At 36.0% G+C, this 25464-nt stretch overlaps 1 protein-coding gene across 1 annotated transcript in view; it reads left to right on the top strand.

Moving 5' to 3' along the window:
- The window catches only part of ADCY2 (adenylate cyclase 2), a 162331-nt gene that overhangs the window by 64538 nt on the left and 72329 nt on the right, over positions 1–25464 (top strand). The window contains exon 4 of the mRNA XM_088526216.1: positions 15582–15731. Within this exon, the coding sequence (XP_088382342.1) occupies positions 15582–15731 (150 nt within the window). The remainder of the gene's footprint in view (positions 1–15581; positions 15732–25464) is intronic.

Genomic DNA, 25464 nt, shown 5'->3' with positions numbered 1-25464 from the left:
ATTGCAGTAACACCAACCAGTGATTCCATCCCTCTTCAAACAACTCCTGATGTTAGAAATAGTAGCATTTGTACCCAGCCAGTCCTGTCTGGAAACAGCTTGTCCCTTACTTACTGGTTACATGAACGTGAGACTGAAACTCCTTCCAGCTATTGGCTCTTCTGTCCAAACTCCACTGACTCCTCCCGAATCGGATCAGTGTTACATAAGGAAGGTGGTGTATGCTCTTCCATTTTGTGGTATAGGGACAGTTCCTTTTCTGGGCATCCCTGCTGTATTCAATGACATGAGGGAGGTGCTAAACCCTGAATCCTTAGGCTTGGACATAGTGTGAGGGATTAAACTTTTATATTGCTTTTTGAAAGTTGTGGGCATATGTGTAACTGATTTGCCTCTAGAAAATTATGGATCAGTGCTAGAGATCCAAACACCCATAGCAGCACCAGGGTTGCAGAGGAATGGGAATGGGTGTGAAAGTGCTGTTCCACAGCCACAGGACTGATGTGATTATCAGGAGTGAAGGAGTGCCATAGACTGTTCTTTTGAGAGTGCAACAAGAAGCAACTTGGGTTGAGGGAAAGGCTTTTCTTTGGGAAAAGCTGCCAGAGTAGAATATTTCATCCTTATGGAGAGGTTGAGCTGCTGAGCAGATGGCTGTGCACATTTACTTTATTTATTTATTTATTTATTTATTTTATTAGTTTTATTTTTTCTGTTCATGACCATGGAAAGAAATGGTGAGCCTACAGTGTTACATCAAGTCAGAAAGTTCATTATAAATTTGATGAGGATTGAATGACTAAAGCTTCTGTAAAAGTATCCACAATAAGGAATAATGCTTTTCTGTCCCTGAAATGGCTGAGGCAGTTCCTTCCATGGCCAGTTATCTGTTAGGCTGTGAGAACAGTATCAGGAAGAGAACACTGCCATTAATGTCAGGAACAATTCAGATGATCTGATGTTTATGGGAACAGAGGATTTAGGATGGTAAAGCAAGAGCTAGAGGGAGAGGAAATCCGAGACTGCTCAGGAATTGTCCTAATTTGCCCTCACATTTAAGCATTTCAGCGTGATGCCCCTGTCTCTGCTCTTTCACAGCTGACATGAATGCATAGTTAATTAGGTTGGCCTGGTTTGCACTACAGAAACAAAAATAATTAATTTGCTAGCTAGCTCTGAAAGTGGCTTTTTGGCTTGCGTTGGCTCTGAAAGTGGCTTTTTGGTTTGCGTTGGCTCTGAAGTCTGCTTTAGTGCTCTATATTTGTCCCATTTCTTATAAACCTGCTTCTCTCTATTTCTGGTAAGACTTTTTTTTAAAAAAAAATACATGGATTTTTCTTTTAACCTTCAATAATACTACAGCTTGCTTAACAGTGTCTTGTGGCAAATGTATAACTTCATTGTTATACTGTGGTATAACTGCATTGTAAGAGCCAGCTTTTTTGTTTGTTGTTTCAAAGCTCATATCAAGCTATTTCTTTTGAGTACTCAAGATTCTTACATTGGGAAGGACCTGATCTCAGTTGACACTTTCCAGGCTATTTGTGATTTGATAGACCTCTCCTCTGTTTTTTTTTTTTCTTTTTCTTTTTCTTTTTTTTCTTTTTCCCACGGAGAAATGAATTCTGAGTTCTCTCTAATTTTTTTAGCAGGAATTTTTGATCTTTCTTGTAGTCTTTCTGCTATCCAAGTGCTTCCCCATACACAATACGAAAACAGAGTTTGAAGGACAGAAAATCCATTAATGCTTTGTGTCAAACTTGTTTAATGAGGAAGTCATTTGAAATTGTGATGACTCTTTACAAAAAGGAGAAAAAATGATGAGCTTGATCCTGAAAACAAGAATAAATCAATGTTGCCAGCAGAGGAAATGAAAAGTCTTGGAACTGAGGAAGAGTCATGTGAATTTGGGGTGAAGACAGCATTCTAACTTAAAAACATCTACATGCTTCTGTAGTATGTGAAAGAGTCTCAAAAGAATTGTTATGCCTTTACTAGAATGAACAAGGTTGGAAAGTATTTGGTTTTCATGTCAGAAGTTAAGATGCAGAGGACTGAAAGTCACCCTGAAGGAGAGAAAAATGACTATGATTATACTAGATTACAATAACACCTCAGCAGTTAATGTTGTTTTCCATTGACCTGTTGTTTTATGGGTTTGATTGTTTATTTATTTATTAGCAATGCCAGTTTATGGGTTTGGAAGCTGAACCGTTAAGAAAAAAACATCTTCTATATCCATATTACTTGCAATGTGAGAAATGAAAATCTAGCCTTATAAACTAATCTCTGCTTGACTAGAGGGAGTAAGTTGATATTTCCACTTAAAAAAAAATTCCAATGAAGAGGAATACAGCCGGGCATGAACTCAAAAATATTGTGCATCTGATGCATAATGCAATTACTGGCTCATTAAATGGATACAAAGGAAGGCAATGATAATTGCATAGCTGCCAATGGGAGATTTTCTACAAGGCTTTATGCATTGTGTACCTTGTCCTATCAAATTCAGGTCCTCCAAGACTATGGGAAATGAGTGGTATTTCACAGGGTTGTCAGCTCCCTTAAACTTTATAGGAGGTTTGTTGAGCTGGTTATAAATAAAAGGATGTATTCAGTTATATAAATATTTCTAAATTTTGTGTTTTCTAAAGCGAGAACCTGGGACCATGAGGGCCTGGTGCAATACTTTGGTATTTACAAGAGCTGATCTGTATCTCTGCTTTGTCTTTCAAAGTCTGTTGACTTATCTGAAGTTTTTGAAGCGTCTTTTTGTTCTGTGCCTCCATTTAAAAAAAATTACCTGTTATTAATATTTATCTTCACATAGTATGATCTCAAACATATAATATTTGCAGTGTGCTATAATTTGTATAAGAATATTTTGAGGATGTTTTTTGTAAAGGAAAAGCTTGGATCTGAGGGAGGAAAAGGATGCCTTGTGCTTGGCTGTATTCCTGTATACTCCCAAAAGATTTTGTGTATATCATTGTCTCGCATTATTTTGAAGTCTTTTTATATGGTACACAAAAATCATCCTTCTTTCTTAAAGTGTTTTAAAAATCAATATGACTTAATGGGTTTCCTTATTGTGATTTTGTTCCTTGTCTCCTTCTTCGCTGTGATGAATTTAATTCTTTTATACCTGGAGCAGAGAGTGTTTTGTACCATCAGCATGAGCCTGAAAATTGTTATAACTCCAACTTGTCTAGGGACAGAGAGTTCTTTACTGTCTTTATGTGTTGATCAAGAAGAAGTAAAGGCTGACAGGAAAAGATTATAAAGCCAACGGAGACCATCACAGTCATCTGGTCCCATAGATCATAGTGTCATATAACTTAATGGAATTAGCTTTTATTTTCTCACTAGTGATGGCTCTCCTGCTCTAAATCTTTCACCCTGGCTCTCCTACTAGTTAGCCTGTTGTGGGCTTGCAGTGTTTTGTGAGAGCCAGTTATTGGCAGAAAGAAAAAGGGTGAGAGAGCTGGGCAGTCTCATGAGGTGCTCACTGCCAGAGGCGACTGAAATATGAAACACAAACAAATTTTCAAAGATAGTTTAGTCCCTAAAAGCCACATACCAAGATATTTTTTAGTTTAATTGTCGTGTTTATTAGATACCTTTACATCTGGAAAATTATTTGCCCTTTGCCTTGATTTTCTTCCAATGAATTGGGAAGTTTTTGGAACTCCAGTTTTTGGAGTGGGGAGGTGGCCAGTTGGTGGGTGTGCCGAGGTCGAAAGCCTGTTAAAAGAGTAGCCTGCTGGGGATTAAAACAGAGGCTTACATCCAAGTGATTTTAAAGGAGTACATCCAAATGATTTATGATTGGGGGAAAAAAAGAAAAGAAAAAAAGAAATTATCTCGGGTAACAGCTTGTGAAAAGGTTTCTTGCCTCTTTTTTCCCCTGTCTATAAATTAAGTGTTGATGGTGATTGCCTCTGACCACCTTTGAAGCAGCACAAAAAGAAGAGAAGAAATATCTGTTTCTCCTTTTTTGTCATGGAGCTTCAAAAGAGCCTTCTGTATTTACTTCAGCACTATTATACCTTTGCTTTAAAATCCAAGTTTGCTATGATCTAGGTCATGTTGACCTTAATTAAAGACCAAATCCCCATGTGGCAGGTAACATCACATACTACTTTGATAGTCTTCTAATGCAGTAGTTCCTCAAAAAGCTAGAAACTGAGTGTAGCTTAGGCAAGCTAAAAAATATGCACTTGCTTTGTTTCTAAAACATCTTCAGTCAAATATGACCTAAATGTTTTGGTTGTGGAAACATTTCCCATGATATGATAATTGTTCCTGTAACTACCATAAACATGCTAAACAGGAGACCAATCTGGAGTATTTGATTGGTTTGGAGATGTGTCTGATCTGAAATGCAGTATGTGAAAATTGCTCTTTTAGCATCTACTTCCCCTTGCTTGAGGACCCATCCTGCCATATGGCCTGGGCAGATGTGATGGCACCGGGCTCGCATGAGGAAAGATGGAAAATGAGAATTGTGTGAAAGCAGAGGGAAGGAGCTGTCCTTACTCAATGCCACATTCTCTAGTGTGTGTGGTGTATGGATGTATCCCTGCCATATGATAGAATATAAGCCATTTGGCAACTCTGTAATGTGTTCTTTTTAATCTGATCTGGATGTGAGGTCATTAATTTTCTTTGAACAAAAATAATGTGCAGAAAAGGGTTTGTCTGTAGGGGTAAGGAATGCAATATTCTTACTCTTGTATTTCCAGTATCAAGCTATTAAAACAAGGTGATAGCACAAAACACTGCCAGCATAAAAATGATTTGATTTTGGTGAACTTTGTAGACTCCAGGGTTCATGGTATGAGTATGTCTATAACTATAGTGCCTTTTCTTGGAAAAAACACTATTGCAGCAGTCTTCCTGGTGGTGCTCTAGCCATCTTGATCAGTATTGCAGTGCAGCTAGGATGCTGCTTGTTCCTGCAGCAAGCTCTTTAAGGCAGGTTACTCACAGTATTCCTCCAGACTATGAGTAAAGCAAAAGCTGAAATAAGAAATGAAGCAATATTCAAATGTTAAAAATATTTTTTCTTTTACTGTACTTTTGTAATTTACATTTTTTCACTGACTTCTTTCTGTGTACTTACAAATAAGTAAGTACATTTCTATGTACTTACAAATAAGTACTCCTTCTATACTTGAGTCCTTAATTATCTGTCCGTACAAGTCTCCAGTCAGGGCAGGAGACTAATTTTTTCTTGCATCCTTAATAGAAAACTTAACTACTCCGTCAGCTACCTGGCTCTAGCTTGTTTCACTTTATGTTTTGACCACATGAAACAAAAATGTCTTGGGCTGTGGGTTGGCTTGTTTTGGAATTTTCATTTGAATTCCCGACGGGCGGTTGTTTGGATTTATCCATGGAGCATATTCAAAATGACCGTAAATGCGTTGCTTTTCATAAGCTCTGGGTTAAATATTAAATTAATCTTGAAAAATGGGCAGAGGATCACTTAAATATCAGTTTAATATCGCCTGCAAGAAAAATTTGCAGGCAAGTATGAAAAGAGTTGGTAAAAAAAAAAAAAAAATGCTGCTCCATATATTTATTAAACCCAGCTAGTTCTTTTTTTGATGCTTTCAAAATCAATTTAAATTTGCTTTTGATGTATAGTCATTAAATATATTATTGAGCAGTTTGACTGCTTTTTCCTACTCATTCAATTCTTGCTAAGTTCTTTGTTTGTTTCTTCTTTGATTATTGTGGCATTTGCTTTAAAGAACATCATATTTTCAGCTCCATTCATTTAATCGTTTATTATACAAACCCAGATAGCAATCATTTACCAGCTTGAAATGCTAAAAAAAGAGATTGAAAAGCCTGCCCATATTTTTAAAACGTGGAAGAACTGACTGGTGTTTTTTTAGCTACGGTTAACTATTGATTTTAAAAATCTGATTAGACCTATATTTGGCTCTCTCTCTCTGGTATTTAATAGGCAAATAACCAACACAGGTACCATAGTGTCATTTGCACTTTCAGTGAGAAGTAATTGTATATTTTTGTAGCATTAAACATTACTGCATAGATGATCCTTTTGAGCTTTAAATAAAGAAAATGCTAATGAAAAAAAATAAAAGGTTTGTATTTGTGTTCAGTACACTCTACTGCATTCAGCTCAAAACCACTGTGTGCATTCTGCCTGACTGCTAACTGTGGTAATGCAGGGGTCAGCAATAGGAGCGATACAGAGGACATCTTAAATTTCTCTCATTGCTCAGCACGGTTTTGCTGTCCCACAACAAGAAAGCAGAAACTGCGTGACACAAATCTAGAGGAATACCTTGTGCCTGGCTTTGCTTTTTGTACAAAAAGGTTGTCACGTTGGATCTGTAAGTTTTCATTTCCCTGGTGTGGTGCATTATTGTATCCTCAGTGTTCCTGCACTTAAACGTGCGTGTGTCTGAAGCTCTATTTATAGTTCTTTGCTCCAAGGTGGTGCAGGGCACACTCGGGCTATATGCAGTTAGGTGAGATGACCTGCATCCTAAATGAGGGGCAGCTTCTTCCAGCTGAAGAGCAGCTCTTTCTTAAGGTGATCAAGAGCAGAAAAAACAGCCTTACCAATTCAAACCAATGCTCCCCCAAACTAGCACACCAGCACTGTGGCATGGAGGCAGGATGCATCCCAGCATGTTCTCCGTGACATCTCAAAGCACATCGGGGAGCAGAAGCAAAGTGGAAGGAGAGTGGTGATGGGACTGGCAGTTACTGGCACTGGAGCATGGGGTGCAATTTGGGGTAGCTTGCTAGTACACAATTAATACCACAGCGTGGCATTGGTGGTTGCTCTACCATTGAGATGTATGTCCTTGATTAAACAAGCATTACTTATTTTTAGAATTCTACTTGTTCCTATTTTAAATTAATTCTAAATCTCTTTGTTTGCACAAACTTAAAACAGCATTTAAAATGTCTGAATATGTATATATATGTATATAGTAGCTCTTGTCTCGTTATTGTTTGGAAACATTAGCTTAAGGAAATGAATGAAAGTAGATCCTGTATTAGTTATTTCACGTGTCTTCTTTCTAATACATTGTTTCAAGATACTTTGTAATTTGGCCCTCCCAGAGAAACAAATTTTAGGGTACAAAAATCAACTTTCTTCTCAGTAGTTAGCATTGTTGTTAGTCGCAACACCAGTTGGCTGGCAATTCTAATTTTGTCACCTGCGCAGTTAAGGAGATGACCCAGTACTTACTAGTACTTCATGTGATAGAGTATAGATGATTGGGTTTTACCAACATGTGAGTATTTAGCAGAGACCATACTATGAACATGTATGCTGAAACTTATGCTTATATTCTAGTACACTAAAAATTTTTATTGTAGAAATTGATGGATAAATAATACTTATTATTCATCTAAGCATTCACTAAAGCAAGAAATGATTGAAGCCTAGGTTTGGGGACATTAATGAATTTTAGAAATTATCATAGGAGGCACCTTAATTTTAATACACATGGAATGTTACCACTGTATAATTATAGTAACTAGAAATTACATTTTTGAAAACTGTTATGGTTCAATGTACTTTTATTCAGTAAATGAAAGATACTTACACAGATGAAACTTATTAATTTGCCTCAGTGTGCCTTCTAGTATATGTATTCTATATAATATGAATATATATTGTTCATATTAAAATAGCCCCTGGGTACTAAGATAGGAATGGGATATATTGAGTAACAAATAGAAACAGATCTCTTCCCTGTCACTGACTGTTTATAAATTGCTGATAATGCTTTAAGGCTAAATTCAGTGGCATTGCTTGAAATACTTGAAACAGTGAATAGAATTGAAATTGAAATCGTTTTCTTTCCATGGAAATAGAGGGAATTGAATTTCATTCCTTTCCAGAGAAGTGTATGAAGTGGCTATAGTGCCAGCACACAACTGTGTCTGAGATTCCTTGTGTAAAGTGGTAAAATAAGAGGCCTTAACTATGTGAAAAATTGTCTAAAGGTTATACAGCAATCATCTTTATTTTCTTGTGGATAATCAAACTCATTTATCTTTGTCTTGCCAACTCCTCACTTCCTTCTTTGGATAGCATATTCTTCTCTTCTGGTGTGAAAGATCATCTCCTACAGAGCCCTAGAACAGGCTGCCCAGAGAGGCTGTGGAGTCTCCTTCTCTGCAAATCTTCCAGACCTGCCTGGATGCCGCCCTGTGCCACGTTCTCTGAGTGTCCCTGCTTGAGCAGGGTTGGACTAGATCTCTAGAGGGCCCTTCCAATCTTAACCATGCTGTGATTCTGTGTAATACAGTGAGTTACAAATGAAAACATAACTTGGGCAGATGCCAGGCCTGAACGAGTTAGCTTTGTTTATCATATTGAGATGATGAATTTTGACCATGGAAATGTATGCATGAATTCATCAAATAAGAAGAGTGATATAAAAAAATAACCCTTTTTTAAATAATAAATGAAGAGACTTTTTGTTTTTACTGTTAGAATCCTGTTTTTCTTCTAGTCATTAGAAACATCCATGTATGTGTAATTTCAGTGGGAATATATTTGGCCTCAGCCACACAGGCCATGTTGGCACCTCCACAAAACACGGGGTAATAGAACAGTTTTGTGTAGTAGCCGATGAAGTATTTGTAGAAAAGATCCTTTAAGAATATTCTCTTTACTTAGGCAGGGCAGAGGGCTAACATGAACCATGCACATAATTTGATAATGCATGAACAGCAGTGAATCCAGCTTCCTTTCTTGGTTTAAGTGATCGACTTATCTTAACTCAAGCAAATCACCCTGTTTGGTGAGGAAAACTGCTTCTCTTGGAGTTAGCACAGTGCTTTGCAACTTGTGGCTTTTTGGACATCCTCTGCGTGACAGTGGCTAGTGTGCGAGACACATTAGTCCTGGTCTTTCTGGATTTGTTTAGTATTACCTTGTTACCTGCGTGGTGTTCTGCTGTCTTTTTTTAAAGCATACAGCTTTATTAAAAGCTAGGTTCTAAGATGGAGCTTACCTTGCTACCTAAGATAAATTGTATCTACAACTGAAACTGGTGTATTTTCAGTAAGTGTTTGCATTTTGGTTTATTTCTCTGGCAGAGAGTAGATTCTGCATGTATCCCATATGTTAAAAAAGGCGCAACTCAAAAGGTCTTTTGACATTTGTTTTAAATGCATGTCTCTGGGATCATCTGAGATGTGATTTTCTGTATTAATGTGGAAGACACTAGCTTCAAATCAAGCATCTTTACAAATACAGGGAGGTTTGTTCTAGGTACATTAACGAATGCAAGCTGGTTCTTCACTTTCATTTTTCACACATACATCATAATTTGTAAAAAAAAAAAAAAAGTCTGTATTTTCATTCAAATACTTCTCCTTCATATGTAGCATTCCAGTAATATTCCAGTCAAATTTATGGAATTTGGAAATAGAAATAAATGCCGTGATTAATAATTGTAATAACAACATGACAATATGACTGCAGCCATCCAAAAATAGGAATATTCTTTTCTTCATATTGCTGTTAAATTAGTCTTTGTATGTAGGAAAGTTTGTCAGGTTTTGCAACGTGTTGCGATGTATTTAAATAGTAGACACTTCCAGCCTTTTCTTTTTAAAATACTTATAGTACCTAATCCATAAAGCAATTTATATGAAAAGCTTTAAATGAAAAATCTGCTTCTTGGGCAAAACTGTAGGTAATCATAGACAAAATCAGCATAGAGATGGAATTGTGGCCAGGAAAGTGGACAAACTATTGTTAGTCTTTATCTTCAGAATACTAGAGCCATTTGATTTTTCAAATGAGGTCATCCCTCTCAAAGAGCGCGTCGTGTTCATTGCCAGAATTTCATTTTGGTACTATAAATTAATAATGTAAAAGCTACTTTTTTGTGGTACATAGAATTTGTAGGCTCATCCCTCATGCAAAGCCTCTAAAGATTATTTTGATTCCAGGGAAGAAAAAATTAATATATGAGCAATCCATATATGTGAAAATCTATCAGAAAATAACAGTATGGAATCCTGAATTTTTGTTTGAATATTCTGTAACTGTAAACTGTTTTAATTATAGTTCATTTAAATTAAAATAATACTTGCCTCGGATGCACTGTAGCCTACCCACAGAAACACTTACAAGGTTATCTGAATTCGCTTTGTGTCTTGTTTCTGTTACAGTGGTGATGTTTACTGCAAGAAAAAAAAAATCATCCTGCCAATCTGCATGTGATCAGGCATGCTTTTATCAGCAGGCTTTGAATCTGTTTGCACCACCAAAGTTAATCACACAAAGTGAAAACAATGCTTTGGTGCAAATGTTAAAATAAGCGTACTGCAAAGTGCTTTTGTTTGCGGTTACGCAGATCAGAAAAGAGTTTGAAGAATATGTAGTTGAAAGTATATAACTCGTACTGGATACCATCTAGAGCCATGGTAGGGAGCCAAACCAATCTCCCATTCATTACATGGCCAATCTGTCTGGCAGCAGTGCAGTAACAAGAGGCCACTGCAGAGAAATAATTCCTGCATCCCTCTTTACTGAGGAAATTCCCCCTCCAAAATCTGTTCAGGGGAGAATGGGAAGGAGCCAATCTGAAACAGAGGTGAGGTTAATAGAGGTTATGGGGTGAGTATGCCCATGCCAAATGCCAAATATTTGAAAATATGTATATTAAAATATATATGCTATACATGTATATTTATGTTTTAGGCTATCTAATGAGTTTCATGTTCAGGCTTTGAAATAGGAAGCATGGTTTGCCTAACTGCATCTTGACAGTTTTGAGGTATGAAGGGGAGAAAATGGCATCTTTGTATGCAAAGAGTGATACAGATTAAATAAGTTGGCAGCAGAAGCATGAAGAGGTTTTAATATGTATTTTGTAGTTTCTGAACCAAATTAAACACTTTCTTTGTCCTGACTAATATTGATATTGCTGACTCTTTTTAGCACTTATCTGGTACCAGAAATTTGAGCTTTAAGATTTCAGGAGAGAAAAGTTTTCCTGTTAGAGGTCTTCTGATTAAGATTTACTCTGTGTACTGATTGGATACCTCAAAAGAATTTAAATAGATATTACAAATGTGTATAGGACTGTTGTCATTAAAATTTTTGGCTGAGAACATTCAGGAATCAGTTTAATCAAGGGAATATCATAAACTTCCCTATTTTTTACCATGTTACTGTTTTTCTCCCTTTTCCTCCATATCCTACTTCTGTAAAGTACCTAATCAGAGACCACTGTATCCTGACACAGGCTGCCAAATTATGAATAATGATTTTGATAAAGATTTGCCTTGCTCATCAGACAAGTACATGGAAGACCTGAAGAATATTTCCTAGAAAAAAATTGTTGACAGTTAAGTATGAGTGTTGACAGAGAAAAATAGTACCCAAGAAAAACATGAGTATAGAAATCTCATTTAATCTGTTTTTTTTTGGTCATTTTTTTTATAAACTACTGTTTTAAAATTTCTAATTATTATTCTCTGTTAATTAAATTAGAATACATATATCTTCATTGCCAACAATTTCCAATTGGATAGAAAAAATATGATGAGAATGTTTTCATATAAGAATTAATTTGTGTAATGCTGCACTGTTCATTTATTTTAATTTAATTGTGTATTGATACGTGAAAGTAAGTATCATATATAGTACGTACTATAGTTTATGAAAATATGAACTACCATTTTAGCTATTACTAAAGTAGTAATGAAGTGGGAAGAAAGCTGAAAACATTGTGATTGCAGTTTAAGGCTAATTCTGTGTCCAGTTAGACATCGTGCAAGTTAATGTATTAGTAACGAGTGTAGGAAAAGCATGCTTAGCACTTATTTTCTGAGTGCATTACATGGTTTTAAATTCAAGAATAGAAGAATTTTTCTATTACTTTTCCCCAATAATAAAAGGAAAATAATTCAGGACTATTAAATACTTTAAAAGAAATTAACTCAAGGATCCCTATATGGGTTCCAAAATTTAGTATTCTATAATTGCTGAATGAAAGTTGAATCCATTTTCTGTAAAATGTTTTGCAACTGTAAACTTAATAGGTGGCAGTTCTATTTAGAATTAATATATTTCATATTTCTAATGGGATCATGGTGTGCAATTTTTCTTTCATTGGAAAGTGTGTTTATAACATCTATATGGAATTTTAGGGACATATGAAATAGAAGGGAGTAGATATGTGCTGAACTTAGGTGAGAATTGCCTTCATGCTGATATACTTCATTTACTTTCTTCAACAGCAGGACCGGATGAACCAGTGAACCAGAAATGGATGTTAGAATGGTATAAATCTGCCTGTGTGCATCTGAAAAAACAAAAAACAACAACAACAAAAAACTCTGGGATTTAGATTAATCTAAAAAAGAAGCAGGAAGAAACCAGACAGATTGGTTTCCAAGAAAAAAAAAAAATGGTAACCAGAACAAAAACAGAGATTATGTAAAACATTTATTCTGAAGGGAAAATATTAGACATATCCAGTCCTCTCTTACATTAATTCTTGTGGTGACAAATGCTGAAGCACCTGTCTAAGAATCTGGGATATGAGATCCAAAAGCAGCATTGACTTGGAGACTCTTTTGTCAATTAATTTCCACGCAGATGTCATAAATTACAGCCTGTCTTCTCCATTCCATTTCCTCCACTTTTTTATTTATTTATGTTTTTATTGAGAAGAAAACTGGAATGTAGTTATTTAAAAGGTATTAAAATATTTTATGTACAAATTCTGTTCATGGAAGAATTGTGGGAAGAATCTGAACAGCATTTAAAATGGCAGAATAAAAGTGTCAAAGTAACACATTAATTGGTGGTTTTCCAGTTGGGGAAACTCTGTAGTGAACTTTGATTTTTATAGTCAGTAGCTGAACAACACTAACACAGATGTTTAATAAATAATTTATCCTTTAGCATCAGCAGCCTGTATTATAGTTATTTTATTCTCGCATAGCATAGCATTTCCTTCTGTGCATACACATTTGTAGGCAGCTTTCATCAACTTAACCAGGAAAATGCAGCATCACCGTGTAATATATAAAATACAGTACATTTTTTGAGCAACTCAGTTGACTTCACTCTCTTGAGAAATTAGTCACAGCACTCTGTTTGCTTTTAAATACAGTATATGTATATTTATATTTTTGATGTAATCATATTTGCTATATTTTCCATTAAACAGTCTGTAACCTTCATGAGTCTCATTCAGTAACTCTTCGGGGACGGATGCAGAAATAGTTACTGTAACAGCACCAGAGTGCAAACAAAAATCTGTCAGTCTAAAGATGAGTTAGAAACAAGTTCAACCATTTCTTGGAAAATTGCTCTAATACCCATGGCACATTTCTGAATGAATGTCCATGCTGGCCAAAAAAAAAAAAAAAGGTCTCCCCATAATCCCTCATAAACTTATGTTACAACCACAGAAAATCTAGCAGTAGCTTGCCTTTGGGTGCCTTAATTCAGGTACTGGAAGCCAGCACAGAGATTCATGTGGGCTGAATTACACCATTGAGAATCTGCCAACCTGACTAATTAGCTGCCTTGCCTGTCAGTCACTTGTTTCCATCTATTTTTTCACTTGAGCTGGTTTGGTCATAAAACTGTAATCTTTTCCATTGCTGTGAAGGTGATACTCATAATTTACTCCTCCATCTAGCTATCACATTATTTTCTTTATTTGGATTGGTTGTATTCCTGGTGTTTTCTGCCCCCAGCAATCTTTATTTTCAGGCATTTGTTCTATTTCATGGTTTCATTTCATAAATGCTGTGGTAGCCATGTTGGCGAACTGGAGTGCACTACCCCTACACTGCAGCGTAGACTCTCCCAGGACTCTTGCTCATTCATCAACACCAGCTGGGTGGACCATGTCATTACTGACATCCAAGCAGAATCAAGCGCCTGTTTATTTACAAACAGGGAAATACAGAAAGGGTTTGAGTAAAACTGTTTTTCACTGTATCATCATCTCTTATGTGCCCAATTCAAAGACAAGGTATTTCATATTTTTTAATTTTTGGCTGCTGGGAAATATTTCAGTTAAATTATTCTTTCTAAATTATCTCTCTCTGCTTTGTAGTAGATTGTTTTTGAGAAAATGAGAAAGGTAGAATTTTATCCTTGCTTTTATATTTGAATTAGGTATTTTAGAAAATTTTAAAAACTCAGAAGCATAATGCCATCATCTTAATGCTTTAGGGCAAGAACATTTTTATTGAACTTAAAAACATTAATCCTTTTGTTGCAAAGCTGAGCACTTCCTGCTTCTATCTCTGGAAGACTATGAGAGATCAAATGTTTCACAGATTCACAGACAAGCGTATGTCATCTGTGATGATGCTATTGTTTGTGAGCAAAATAAAAACATTTCTTGAGAACTTTAATTTTAAAAAGAGCACTTATAAAAGGTGCATTGAAACTTCGTCTGATCTTTGTGAGTAAAGGAGTTCTGTTGATAGAAGTCCTGTCTTTTCTTTGAGCCAATGTAGCACACTGTATTTTTTTGACATCACTGGGACTTTCACTACTAGAAATCCACCAAAGACTATCTGATAAGAAGGAGCATCAACAAGCACCATGAATGATCACTATGGAAATCTACTGTAAATTTCAAATTTGTATTTATTGTGGAGGAAATTGTAACTTCCTCCCTTCCCACCTTGCAGACTATGAGCATCGCATGCTGTACTCCTTGCCATCTGGACTATATGGTGGTGACCTTAGGGACGGAGAGTCAGGCTGACCACTGTGCAGCTGGATCTCAGCATCAGTTCTTTTGTAGTGGGGTATTTTTTACTGAATTAAGAATTAAGTTTTCATTTCTCTGATGTGTTCTTCTTCCTGTGATTCACCTAGATTGGGTAGTCAGTTCTTTTTCTTTAAGCAGACTTATTTCTCATGTTCATGTATTGTTGTGTCCACTGAGCATCTGATGTTGAACCTAAATTTTGAACCTAAATTTTATTGATTTAGCTTTGTGTTTTAGGTAAATATTGGTAGTAGATAACAGTGTATTCCAGCAGAGAGATAGATCTCACTTCATTATACCTTGTTTACTATTTCTAAGGGTAATATTTATAGCTGGCTGTGGGATAGTATTGGGTCAGGCTGAGATAAAATGCTAGTCAGGCTATTGATGTAGTGAATCTTTTCACCCGTTGATCATGTAACACTGCAAAAGAAATTATTTTGCCGAAAGAGCTTGAAAAGGATTCTGAAGGTGTTATTACGAGCCCTAGCTGTCAGTTAGCACCAGTGGATCATGTTCCCAGCTCATACTCAGCTGTAGGTATAGAAGATGAGCTGAGTTCCTTTTTCAGAAAAGGTATACCTCATTAAATAGGCAAATGTGTGGTTCATCAGCATTCTTATTTCATCCCAGGTTAAAATGGTATTATCTCTGGGGATTTTGCCTCTCATTAGGAAGGCTTTGTGAAAGGTGAACCTGTGCTAGAAATAAAGTTCAAACAAAAGCTGTGTTCTGCTGGATTGTTTAAATAAATTCCCTGACACTTGTTATCTCTCTTTCTCTCTTTTTTTTTCCCTAACCCGCCAGATATTGGCAAACGTAATCATTTTTATCTGTGGAAACTTGGCAGGCGCGTACCACAAACATCTCATGGAACTTGCATTGCAGCAGACCTATCAAGACACATGCAACTGCATCAAATCCCGGATCAAGTTAGAATTTGAAAAGCGGCAGCAGGTAAAGTCAATGTCATGTTTGGGCCAGTTTTGCTGTTTTCCCGTTATCCCCCATCCCTCACTGTATAATCTAGTTTGCCAGTGGAAGAGCACTTTCAGAGCTACTGAAAGTTCCTTAAAAATGTGCAAAGTCTCTTGAAGAGGATTTTGCACTATTTCAATGAGAATTTAAGAAGGTTCTGTAGCCTTCTAAAAGGTTATATGTATTCGTGTTGCCATATGCATATTTTCTCCTATTTGTTTTATGAAAATATTTTATGAAAATAGAAGTTGAAGTTGCTGTATCAACTCTGTTTTCACACTGACTCTTTTGTTGTCCTCATCAGTTAAGTTGTGTGATGTATATTTATGCTTTGAGAATCGTCATTTCTTCCTGCCCAGGAGCAGTACTGTGAAATCATTGCCATAAGGCAGTACTGCACTGTTTTAAGGTATTCCAAACTACAATGCTGAAAAAACATGTGATGTAGTTCTAAGGGTCAGGTGTATTAAGAGCTGGGGGAATTGCATAATGAGACTGTCTGTCATTTACTGTAGCAGCTGAATAAAAGGCTTCTCTGATTGCTTTATATAGTTCTTTTTTTTTTTCTATTTGCAAGTTCTGTACAGTGCCTATCATCCTGACAGATAGGTACTTCATTTGAAAGAATTTGAAATACAAATTAGTGCATCAAGTAGTAAAGAAGAGAGGTGTATTTTGCTCTGAAGGTCACCAAATTCAAACTTTTTCAAACTGTTAATGGTGAGAGAACAGAGCCTTCATGGACACGTTGCTATTGCTACATATGGTGCCTTCAAGGGTATGTCTAGTGTGTTCCTGCTGGTCTTAACTGTTGTATTTGGGGAAAATCTCACAGATACCTGCAGCCACTTTAAATCAAAGTTTTCAATGTATACCACCAATACTTTAGATGTCAGAAAGAACAAATGAAGAAGCTGTACCAGGACTTCAGTGGATGTTGCTTTAGTGGGCTAGCCTCATTCTGCTGTGCATTTGGGTTGCACGGTGACTGAAGCTGCTCTGAGACATTTAGAGTAGTCAGGAGGAGAATATCTTACAGTAAACAGAGGTATTGGTGATTAGATGCAAGATCTGCATAACCCACTATTTTGGGAGAGGTTGTGGAGGGACAGTCATTTATAAGCTTCCATTCCTCACTCCATGAACCGTGTGCAGAGCATTAATAGATTTTATAGTTGATCTCATACTCTGAATCATTTTTCTGTGTATATTGTCTGGCACTCTTCTCTTGAAAATGCAGGCCATAATACCTCCAAATTAGTTGCAACAAGACAATTTGCACAAGGCAACTACTGCCAGGCATGTAGGAGTAGTGTCACTTCAGGATGGGGTGGCACCTTTTGGTGACATGGGGCTGATGTGATGGCTTCAGGGCTCCTGGTCACTCAGGAGAAGATGGTGAAGGTTGCTTGGTGCGTTCAGGCCTCAGCTGCCAGAAAGACATGGGCAGGTCATAACCTAAGAGCAAAATACATAGCAGGCATCAGGGTACCTCTTATTCAGGAGCATCTGAGTTCTTAGCTTCCTGAGCACTGTTTTGAGGGTCCAGGTGCTGTTTTTGTTCTTGGTTGTTTCTTACAAGTACTGGAAATTAATTAGTATGTCTAATGGAATTAGGAAAGTGTATTATGGGGTACACTGTCAATAGGTAAAATCAACAGGTTAAAGAAGATGCTTGTAGAAGTCTGTAGTTAGAACAAAGTGCTAGTAGGTATGTTTTGAAGATGTGTATTATCTGCTAAATGCCATGAACTTCTGTGGAATGTCATCAGTAAGCAATTTTGATCTCCTCATGCTTTTGAAGATCTTAAAAAAATGGTCAAGAAGCTGACAATGGAGAAAAGCAAAAATATTTACAATACTACAGTTGATGTTTGCTCTCTATTATTTGGAAAGGTTACATTTATAATATGCTGCAGCCCAACAAGATGGATAGCACAACCACTATCTTTGATTGATAAAATTGTTTGATTATTACAGAATAATGATGAGAATTACAATTAATTTGTTATATATTTAAGTATGCATAGTCGTATTTGGTTTTTGGTTGAAATATATCATGCAGCTAGCTAAGATCCATCTGCACACCTCTAACTGTACTGCTGGTCTAGGCTTGTGTACTTTTGTTGCTGATAGCAGATGGATAGAAGACGATTAAACTTACTTAGGTGAAGGGGGCAGAATTCTCTGAGTATTTTACTTTTTTATTTATTTATTTATTTATCTTACCTCCCCTAAACCAGTAGATCCTCTGATCTTCTTAAATAGATGTGTTTAGTTTTACCCTCTCGATCCCTTAATATGCCATTTGTCCTATTTGATAGTTTTCCAACCAAAATGCGAAGGAGGTGGAAGTCCTCATAAGACATTTACAAATGCTGGATATTTAAATATGAGCATATGACTGGGGGTTAATTTGAGGAGTATTTTTTTCTACTCAAGTTAATGTATTTCTGGATTAAAAAGGTTGCAGGCACAGAAACGTGAATGTACTTGAGTCTGTTGTTTAATAGTGTTTTGTTTAGTTGTGTTTTTTCTCCAAGAAATGCAGGAGATGGTCCACAATATTAGCATTCAGGTAGCAAAAGCCAGTCATGTTGTTGCATAGGATTGGGATACATTGAAATGATCGGAGCAGGTGCATATTAAAAAATGCTAAGTTGATTTTGAAAAAGCTTTTGTTAGCATAAGCATTGATTTTTCCATCTATTTCACAAGGAAAAATTGATTTACTTCAATGAGAAGTTACACAGTTACTTTTACACAAATGTCAAGCATAGGGATATTCTTTTGAGTACTTAGGTCTCCAGATCAAACTTAACCGCATGGACATCATGTCTTTTATAACTGTTTTTGAAAGATGGTTTTGAGGCGAGCCCCTCAAACCTGGCTGTGGTGGCCGGGATCAGCTGATAGCCCAGATTGTCAGGCATGTTCATGGTGACAAAGCAGGTCTGAGGAGCGGTCAGGATGTCATTCTTTGGGTTGAGGTCCAATATTTATAGAAGAGATATGTGAAACCTCCCAAGATCAGCAATTTCATTTCAGGACACATATTTAATATAACTTCATAACATTATTTGTCCCATTGAGGCAGACTAGCTGATATTTTGCAGAGCTAATGACTCACTGAGTTAGCGATCTTAGCACTGACAAGTGTTTAACATAATTGGTCTTCTTTCTCTCCGCTGGTGCTCTGCATTAGGAGACATAGGAGATACGCTCTGAGAAATTCTTACAACAGGTAACTGTCAGGTGTTGATGCTCAGTGGGTTCTCTAGGATGATATCTTCAGAAAAGAGGCAGTATAATGATGGTTTTAGAAACAACACTCAGGAAGGAGATTGAATTGAATGAGGCTGCAGATCATTGAGTGGGATTTTAACTTTTTCACTACAAGACGATGATCTGATACCATTCATTACAAGCACTGAAATACTTTAGAACCTCTTTAAAATAAATCTCAAGCAAAGAAATCTCATAAATTTCTGGCACTTGAGCCTCTTCATGAAGAACAGAAATGTTTGAAGTGTGTTATTTGGAACCAATAAATAAAGTGGATTCATAAAAATTCTACAAATACATCTTATGCTTCATTTTTTATTATTTTTGTTTGTTTGTCTTTTGCCCATGTTCAATGTCCATTACCAATAAAATAGGAAGCCTGTTTTATCAGAAAAGGAAATAGCAGAAAGCATATATCTTCAATCATATGCACCTCTAATAGTACTCAGATATGGAGGAGTGTTCTTTACTTCAGTCAAAAATCAGGGCACTGTGTGTATCCTTTTAAATTTCCTTAGAAGTAAGGAGAAGAATGATTCAGGTCAGTCATTTTAAAGTTACAATTGTTCTTTTACTTCCTTTTCTTGTTGTCAGGAGTTCAAGGTCAGTTACTTTAGGCCTCCAATATCAATACTTCATCAGCTGATAAAATAGAGGGATTTCAGTACCTTTGGTCATACTCTTTGTCTGCTCTCACTCATATAGTTAGCTTTCTCTACTGATGCCTGGGATGTAAGGTTCTGCTGCCTCTTCTACCGTGACTTCTTCATAAGAATTCTCCGTGAAACATGATTTTCAGAAGAAACGTAATCTCTTGACTGGATAGGTGCTGTTAAATACAAAGTGGTATCATGAACGTGGCTGAATTCACCATCCATTTCCTTGTTAGGGTTTATGTTTACAAAGCTTGGTGCAACAGAGCTAGATAATCTGCTTTCAGCTCTTTATAGCAAAGTCTTGTGTTCCTAAACATATTCTTGGGGATTGTTTTGTCATAAAAGAGGTGATCTGCAGTGCAGCCATAGTGGAACAAAGTTTGTTCTAATTTCTGGGGGATATTTAATTTTAGAGTATCTCTAGAAATTAGTCTTTTGGTGTATATAAGTGCATATAAAGAAATCGTGGACAGTAATAGGACTCTCCTGGCAACAGCAGTATAAATTTTATCTTTGGTAGTGATTGTGCACCAGTTACTGCAAAGATTTTTCCACTTCTTTATATAGTCTAATTATCTTGATAGTGTCATTACCTGTGCTGTAAATGTATCTCTGACATTTACTCTGCTTTGGAAGGATCTCAGAATAGCCCACTGGCTTCTATTATTCAATTAAGAAACTGAATTTTAGTATTTTCTTTTAGGGGAGGTGCGACAAAATTGGAATAGGTTCAATATTTGAAAATAAAAGTATTTCATTGCAGTATTGCCAAATATATTGGTCATTTTTGACAAAGAAGATGTCATTCTAGGGTTAGGGTTAAGGGCTAGGGGTTGGAGATTAGGGCCTAGGATTAGGGATTATAGGTAGAGTTACATTAGGTTAGAATTAGGGGTTGTGTTAGGGTTAGAGTTAGCATTTAGATTTAGGGTCAATGTTAGGGATAAAGGTTAGGGTTTAGGAATAGGGTTTGGTTAGGGTTAGGGTAAGGATTAGGGTTACAGTTTAAGATTAGAGTTAGAAGGATATTGAAACCATTAAGTGGAGGGATTTATTTTTTATTTCCAATGTAAAAATGTATTATTTCCAATATAAAAATATATTTCCTGAATATACTTTTTCTTTTTTTATTCCCCCCTGCCACATGCCATTAGTTATAGGACTCCCTTTTGTAATTCACAAACATTTCAATGACATCTCTGGGTAGTTTTCGCTTTTCCTAGCAGCAATTGCCTTTATATTTTGATTCTGTCTACCGCTATTTGTTGGTTGAATTCATTTTATCATACAATTAGGCACAGCTCTCTTTTTGAAAAATGTTTGAGGCAATAATCTAGCCAATAATCTTAATAAATTTAATATTTACTAGCAAAGAGAATTCCTGATTCTGTAACTTGTGTATCTCATTCTTAGAGGATATTAGAGATAACTCTGTATATCATTATTAGAGGATGAAATACCATCACTGGAAATGTAGCAATCTACATGATTGCTTACATATTTCATTATTTTGAAATGTACAGTTTAGCAAATAACCTTTAGAAATATGTGGCACAATGTGATAGAAACACTGCAATTCCTGCAGATATGGTTTGTTTGTTTATTTTTTTCAATACCTCAGGACATCATAGAGAGACGTCATTTGCCATTTTGCACTGAAGTACCTGAGATTTCAGCAGTTTCTCTAAATGTGCTGATCTTAACTATGGTAATTTATTACATCCTTAGACAAAGTGATGAGTCATGCTGCTTTATTTTGTGCTGAGAGTAAAATGTATAGATTAAGCAGATCCTAATTGCCACATTTTCATGATATATTGGCTCAGATTTATCCGTATATAGCTGACAGGCAAATGTTATTTTTTTCAAACTATCTGCAATTTTGTCAGCTGCATCACAAAAACTAATAGCTAAAATGCATTTCTTTTCTGAAAGAGAATTTCTTTTGATAGCCAGTCCAGTTTTCTCTATTGTAAAATTGTAATTTTAAATTGTCATTTTATTTCTAAATTGAATGATCTCAGTCCTATTAGGATCTCTTTGTCCTTGTTATGTGCTTTTAAGCTAGATTAAAAAAATCTTTTATACAGACAGGGATCACATAATATTGTACCTCCTTTTTTATTTTTAAATTTTTATTTATAGGTCATAACCATGTTAAATGGCTTAACCATTTTAATTCTTGTCTCTCTACTGAGAATTTTCCAGACATTTGATTGTTCTTTCAGCTTTTTTTCTGAATGCATCATGTTTTTCTGTATGACTTTTGTAACAAGCATATCTGAACATGCTACTGTCAGCAGTACTGTCAGTAAATATCCTATAAAGCGGCAAAGGTCCATAAAAGTCTTTTTTTACAGGTCAATAGGTCACATTGGCCTTGTTATCAGCAACATCACACTGGGAGATACTTCTCATTGAGCTTAATACAGTGAACTCAATATTCTTTCCAGTATGATTGCTTTCTATATAGGCCTCCATGTTGTAAATAGGTGCTTTAATTCTGGGTAAATATCCTTTGGGTGTTTTAAATGCATTCTGTACAGCTGCACACGTGTAGAGCTGTATTTCTGCGGATAATCATCCTGTTATTCTGTATGTCATTTCTAAATACTTTTTTTTAAAGTGATGGTCCACGTGAGCATTTGTGATGGCAGCACACATGTTCTGAAGAACTTTGGCAGGAGAGTTTTTACTCCAATATGCCCCTGTATCGTTTCTCCTCACTGAGTCATGCCAGTGTGTTAAGGGCAGAGGCATGCTCAGTGCCCTAGGGTCTTCTCAGCAATCTGGCTAAGTTGGAGCTTTTTTTATTTTTTTGAAGTTCCTATCCTTGCCAGCTTGCTCCTGTTTCAGTCCTCTAGTTACCAAGCAGATTCTGAGATCTTGAGAGCAGCCTGCCTGTAAACCACAGGACAACACATTCACCATGTTCTGTCACAGGACTTTGCAGGTGCATGGAGAATTACAAGTCTCCTCTGTTCTCGGTTCAGAGGCATAGGTCAGCATGCTGTTGCTTGAAGCAGTGTCAGCTCTGCCTTGCTGCTGCTGCTGGAAACCCTGAGCAGATATTGCAGCATTTGGTTCTTGAGTTTTGAATGGTCTCAAAATTAGGAGGAGCATTATGAATAGGAGAACAGAGCCCATAAGTCATAGATTTCACAGATACTGATTTACGTCCTTTTTTAATTTTTTTTTATTATTTTTTTCCTGCGTTAACAGTTGCTAACACCGTGGCTATGCTGCTGCTGTTACTCTTAGAGTTAAAAAGTGCACATCCGAGCTAAAGTGCTTGAGCATATATGTGTCAGACAGGCTATTCAATGTGCCCAAAATAAGAATAAGTTTTCTCAGTAAGCTGCATTTTGAAGCCTGCCACTGTGCTAATTATTAAATCAAAATGTTGAATGTGTTCATTAAATGATCATGTGTTTGTATAAATATAAATAATCCTATGAACGATTTTTTTTATCATGAGACCATGTATTCACAAAAAAAAATCTTTAAATGATTTTTTAAAATCTTACTGATAACAAATGGGGCAGTAAAGGAATCAAACTCAAAAATTATAGCTGCTTTAACTGCCGAGGCAGCTGTGGTTAGAACAAAGGTTTAGATATGATCAAAGATGAAAATAAATTTTCTGTCCTGAAAAAAAAATTTACTTAACCTTTTAAAATGCTTCAGGAGGGAAAGTAAACACCCTGAACTTCCTCTCTCTGTAGAAGTTGGAATGAAAGTGTCAGATTTCAGCAAAATAAGGAACTAGAGAGGAAATCCAATAATGCACTTTCTTTCTGCCTTCCTGCAGTTGTTTTAATGTGTTATCTGATGACAAAGAAAAAGAAGCAGAAATAAGAATGAAAAAAGAAAAAAAAGCGAAAAAGGACACAGATTTAAACACTTAGCACTTCTACATTTGCCTTTTATGTATTTACTGCAACACATTTTGTCAACTTAATTTGATTTTTGCCAGTCACAGGGGATGTGACCCTGAAATACAATGTGCTATTGCCCTTTCACCTCTGAATTTTTATGTTGTTTTTATTTTTTAAATCAAGTTGCTGGAGGTCAGCTAGAAATACTGACTAAATCCATTCTGTGCTCTACTAGTGCTGCTCTGGAATCAACTTGCCAGATTACTTGTTATGTCCCCATTCCACTCAACATGATATTTTTCATACATTCGGAGGTCAGCCAAATAAACCACCGTGCACTTAATTGAAATTTCAGTGTGTATTCAAGGATAAATTCTGTGTACTCATTTACTGTAACCAAAACCTATTTGAAGTATACAGTGTTTTAAGTCTTTTTTGTTTTAAAAGGAAGAAAAATAAAATGACTTCTGGCTCTGTAAATTACTGTAACTTGAAAATGCATTCGTGATTCTTTTTTTTTTCAATGCAGTTTAGTCTCTGTGTAGCATATTAACCCGATCCAAGAAAAAATGGCTGCAAAGCTTCTATCTTTTAGTCAATTAATGAGAAGTCTTCCAGATCCCTGAAATTTTTACCCTGAGATCATAAGAAATAAGGTTGTCTCAGCCGTTTCTTAACTTCTTATGGCTCTTGCTTAACCCTTGTTAGGGCTTCCAATACAACTGCTTCTATTTAAAGGGCCTCTCAGTCTCATCCTTTCTAAGACCTACTAATACCTATATTATCATATCTATCATCTACTGCCAGCTAACAGGTGTTTGTGGTTACTCTGTTTCATAATAAACTCAATGTTGTTTTTCTCCTTCACTGATATTTTTTATCCTTTATTTCCCTGATTTACAGAAGTGTTTTTAGGGCACCAAATGAAATCCCTTACATTGCTCTAGATTTCCTTTCTTTTTTTCCTTCTTTTTTTACCTAATGAAATATCTGTCTGCTGCAGCCAGGAACTGCAGCTGACCTTTCCTTTTTTAACATCGCTTTGAAGACTCAAAACCATCCTACAAATAACTTCATCACCAAATATCCCTTCTCTGTCATTTCCATTTAAAGTCCCTTAAGTTTTGTCAGATGATCTTGTTAAAAGGCACTCAATATGCATTTTAGTCTCCAAAGTATCATTCTATTTTCTTCTTTTCTTCTCTGCCAATAAATTAGTATCTTCTTCCATGCCTTTTTGTCTCATGGGACCTATACTTTGCTTGTGTATTTCTTTCTTTCTTCTCTTAGAATGTAAATTTGGCTATGCAGTCTTTCACTGACAATCTTCCTGCTTGTGAAAACCTGCTCTGTTTCACCATGGGTCCACCCTTTGCAAATGTATCAGGGCCACTTCCATAGCTGTATTTTTTTGTGAAATTAGTTTAGTGATTGTGAGTATCCCATATGCTAGTCCTATTCAAGCTTCTTATCTGTTATTCTCATGTTTTTCAAATATGGTGTTTGATTATAAAGAGTAAAAAGAGAGAGGAATAAAAATAATAATAAACCTAAAGCATTTAGAGGACAACTTGAAAACTGAAAAGGCAAGCAGAAGATGTGGAGACAACTTAAACGACCACATGAGAGTCTGATAGCACAGGTATAATATTTATTTTAAAACTGCTGAAGAGACTGTAAATGAAGTTTTTGAGTAAAAGAGATTGCTAGGAATAAACAGCGTAAGACGAGGCACTGCATTTTAAAAAAATACTACTCTGAGCAAGTTGCTTCTCTAGAAGTTTTTTGCATGTATTCTAATGAATTTATATTCTCTGTTTTCCATGTTTGGAAAAATTCATCATTTTTGGAGGATTTTCTTTATATGATGGCAGATGAGATTCTTTAAAAACG

This window comes from Tinamus guttatus, unplaced genomic scaffold (assembly GCF_059628265.1).
Source record: "Tinamus guttatus ecotype Peru unplaced genomic scaffold, ASM5962826v1 Tinamus_guttatus_pri_ptg000025l, whole genome shotgun sequence".
Taxonomy (NCBI): Eukaryota; Metazoa; Chordata; class Aves; order Tinamiformes; family Tinamidae; genus Tinamus; species Tinamus guttatus.
This window is presented reverse-complemented; position numbering and strand designations above follow the sequence as displayed.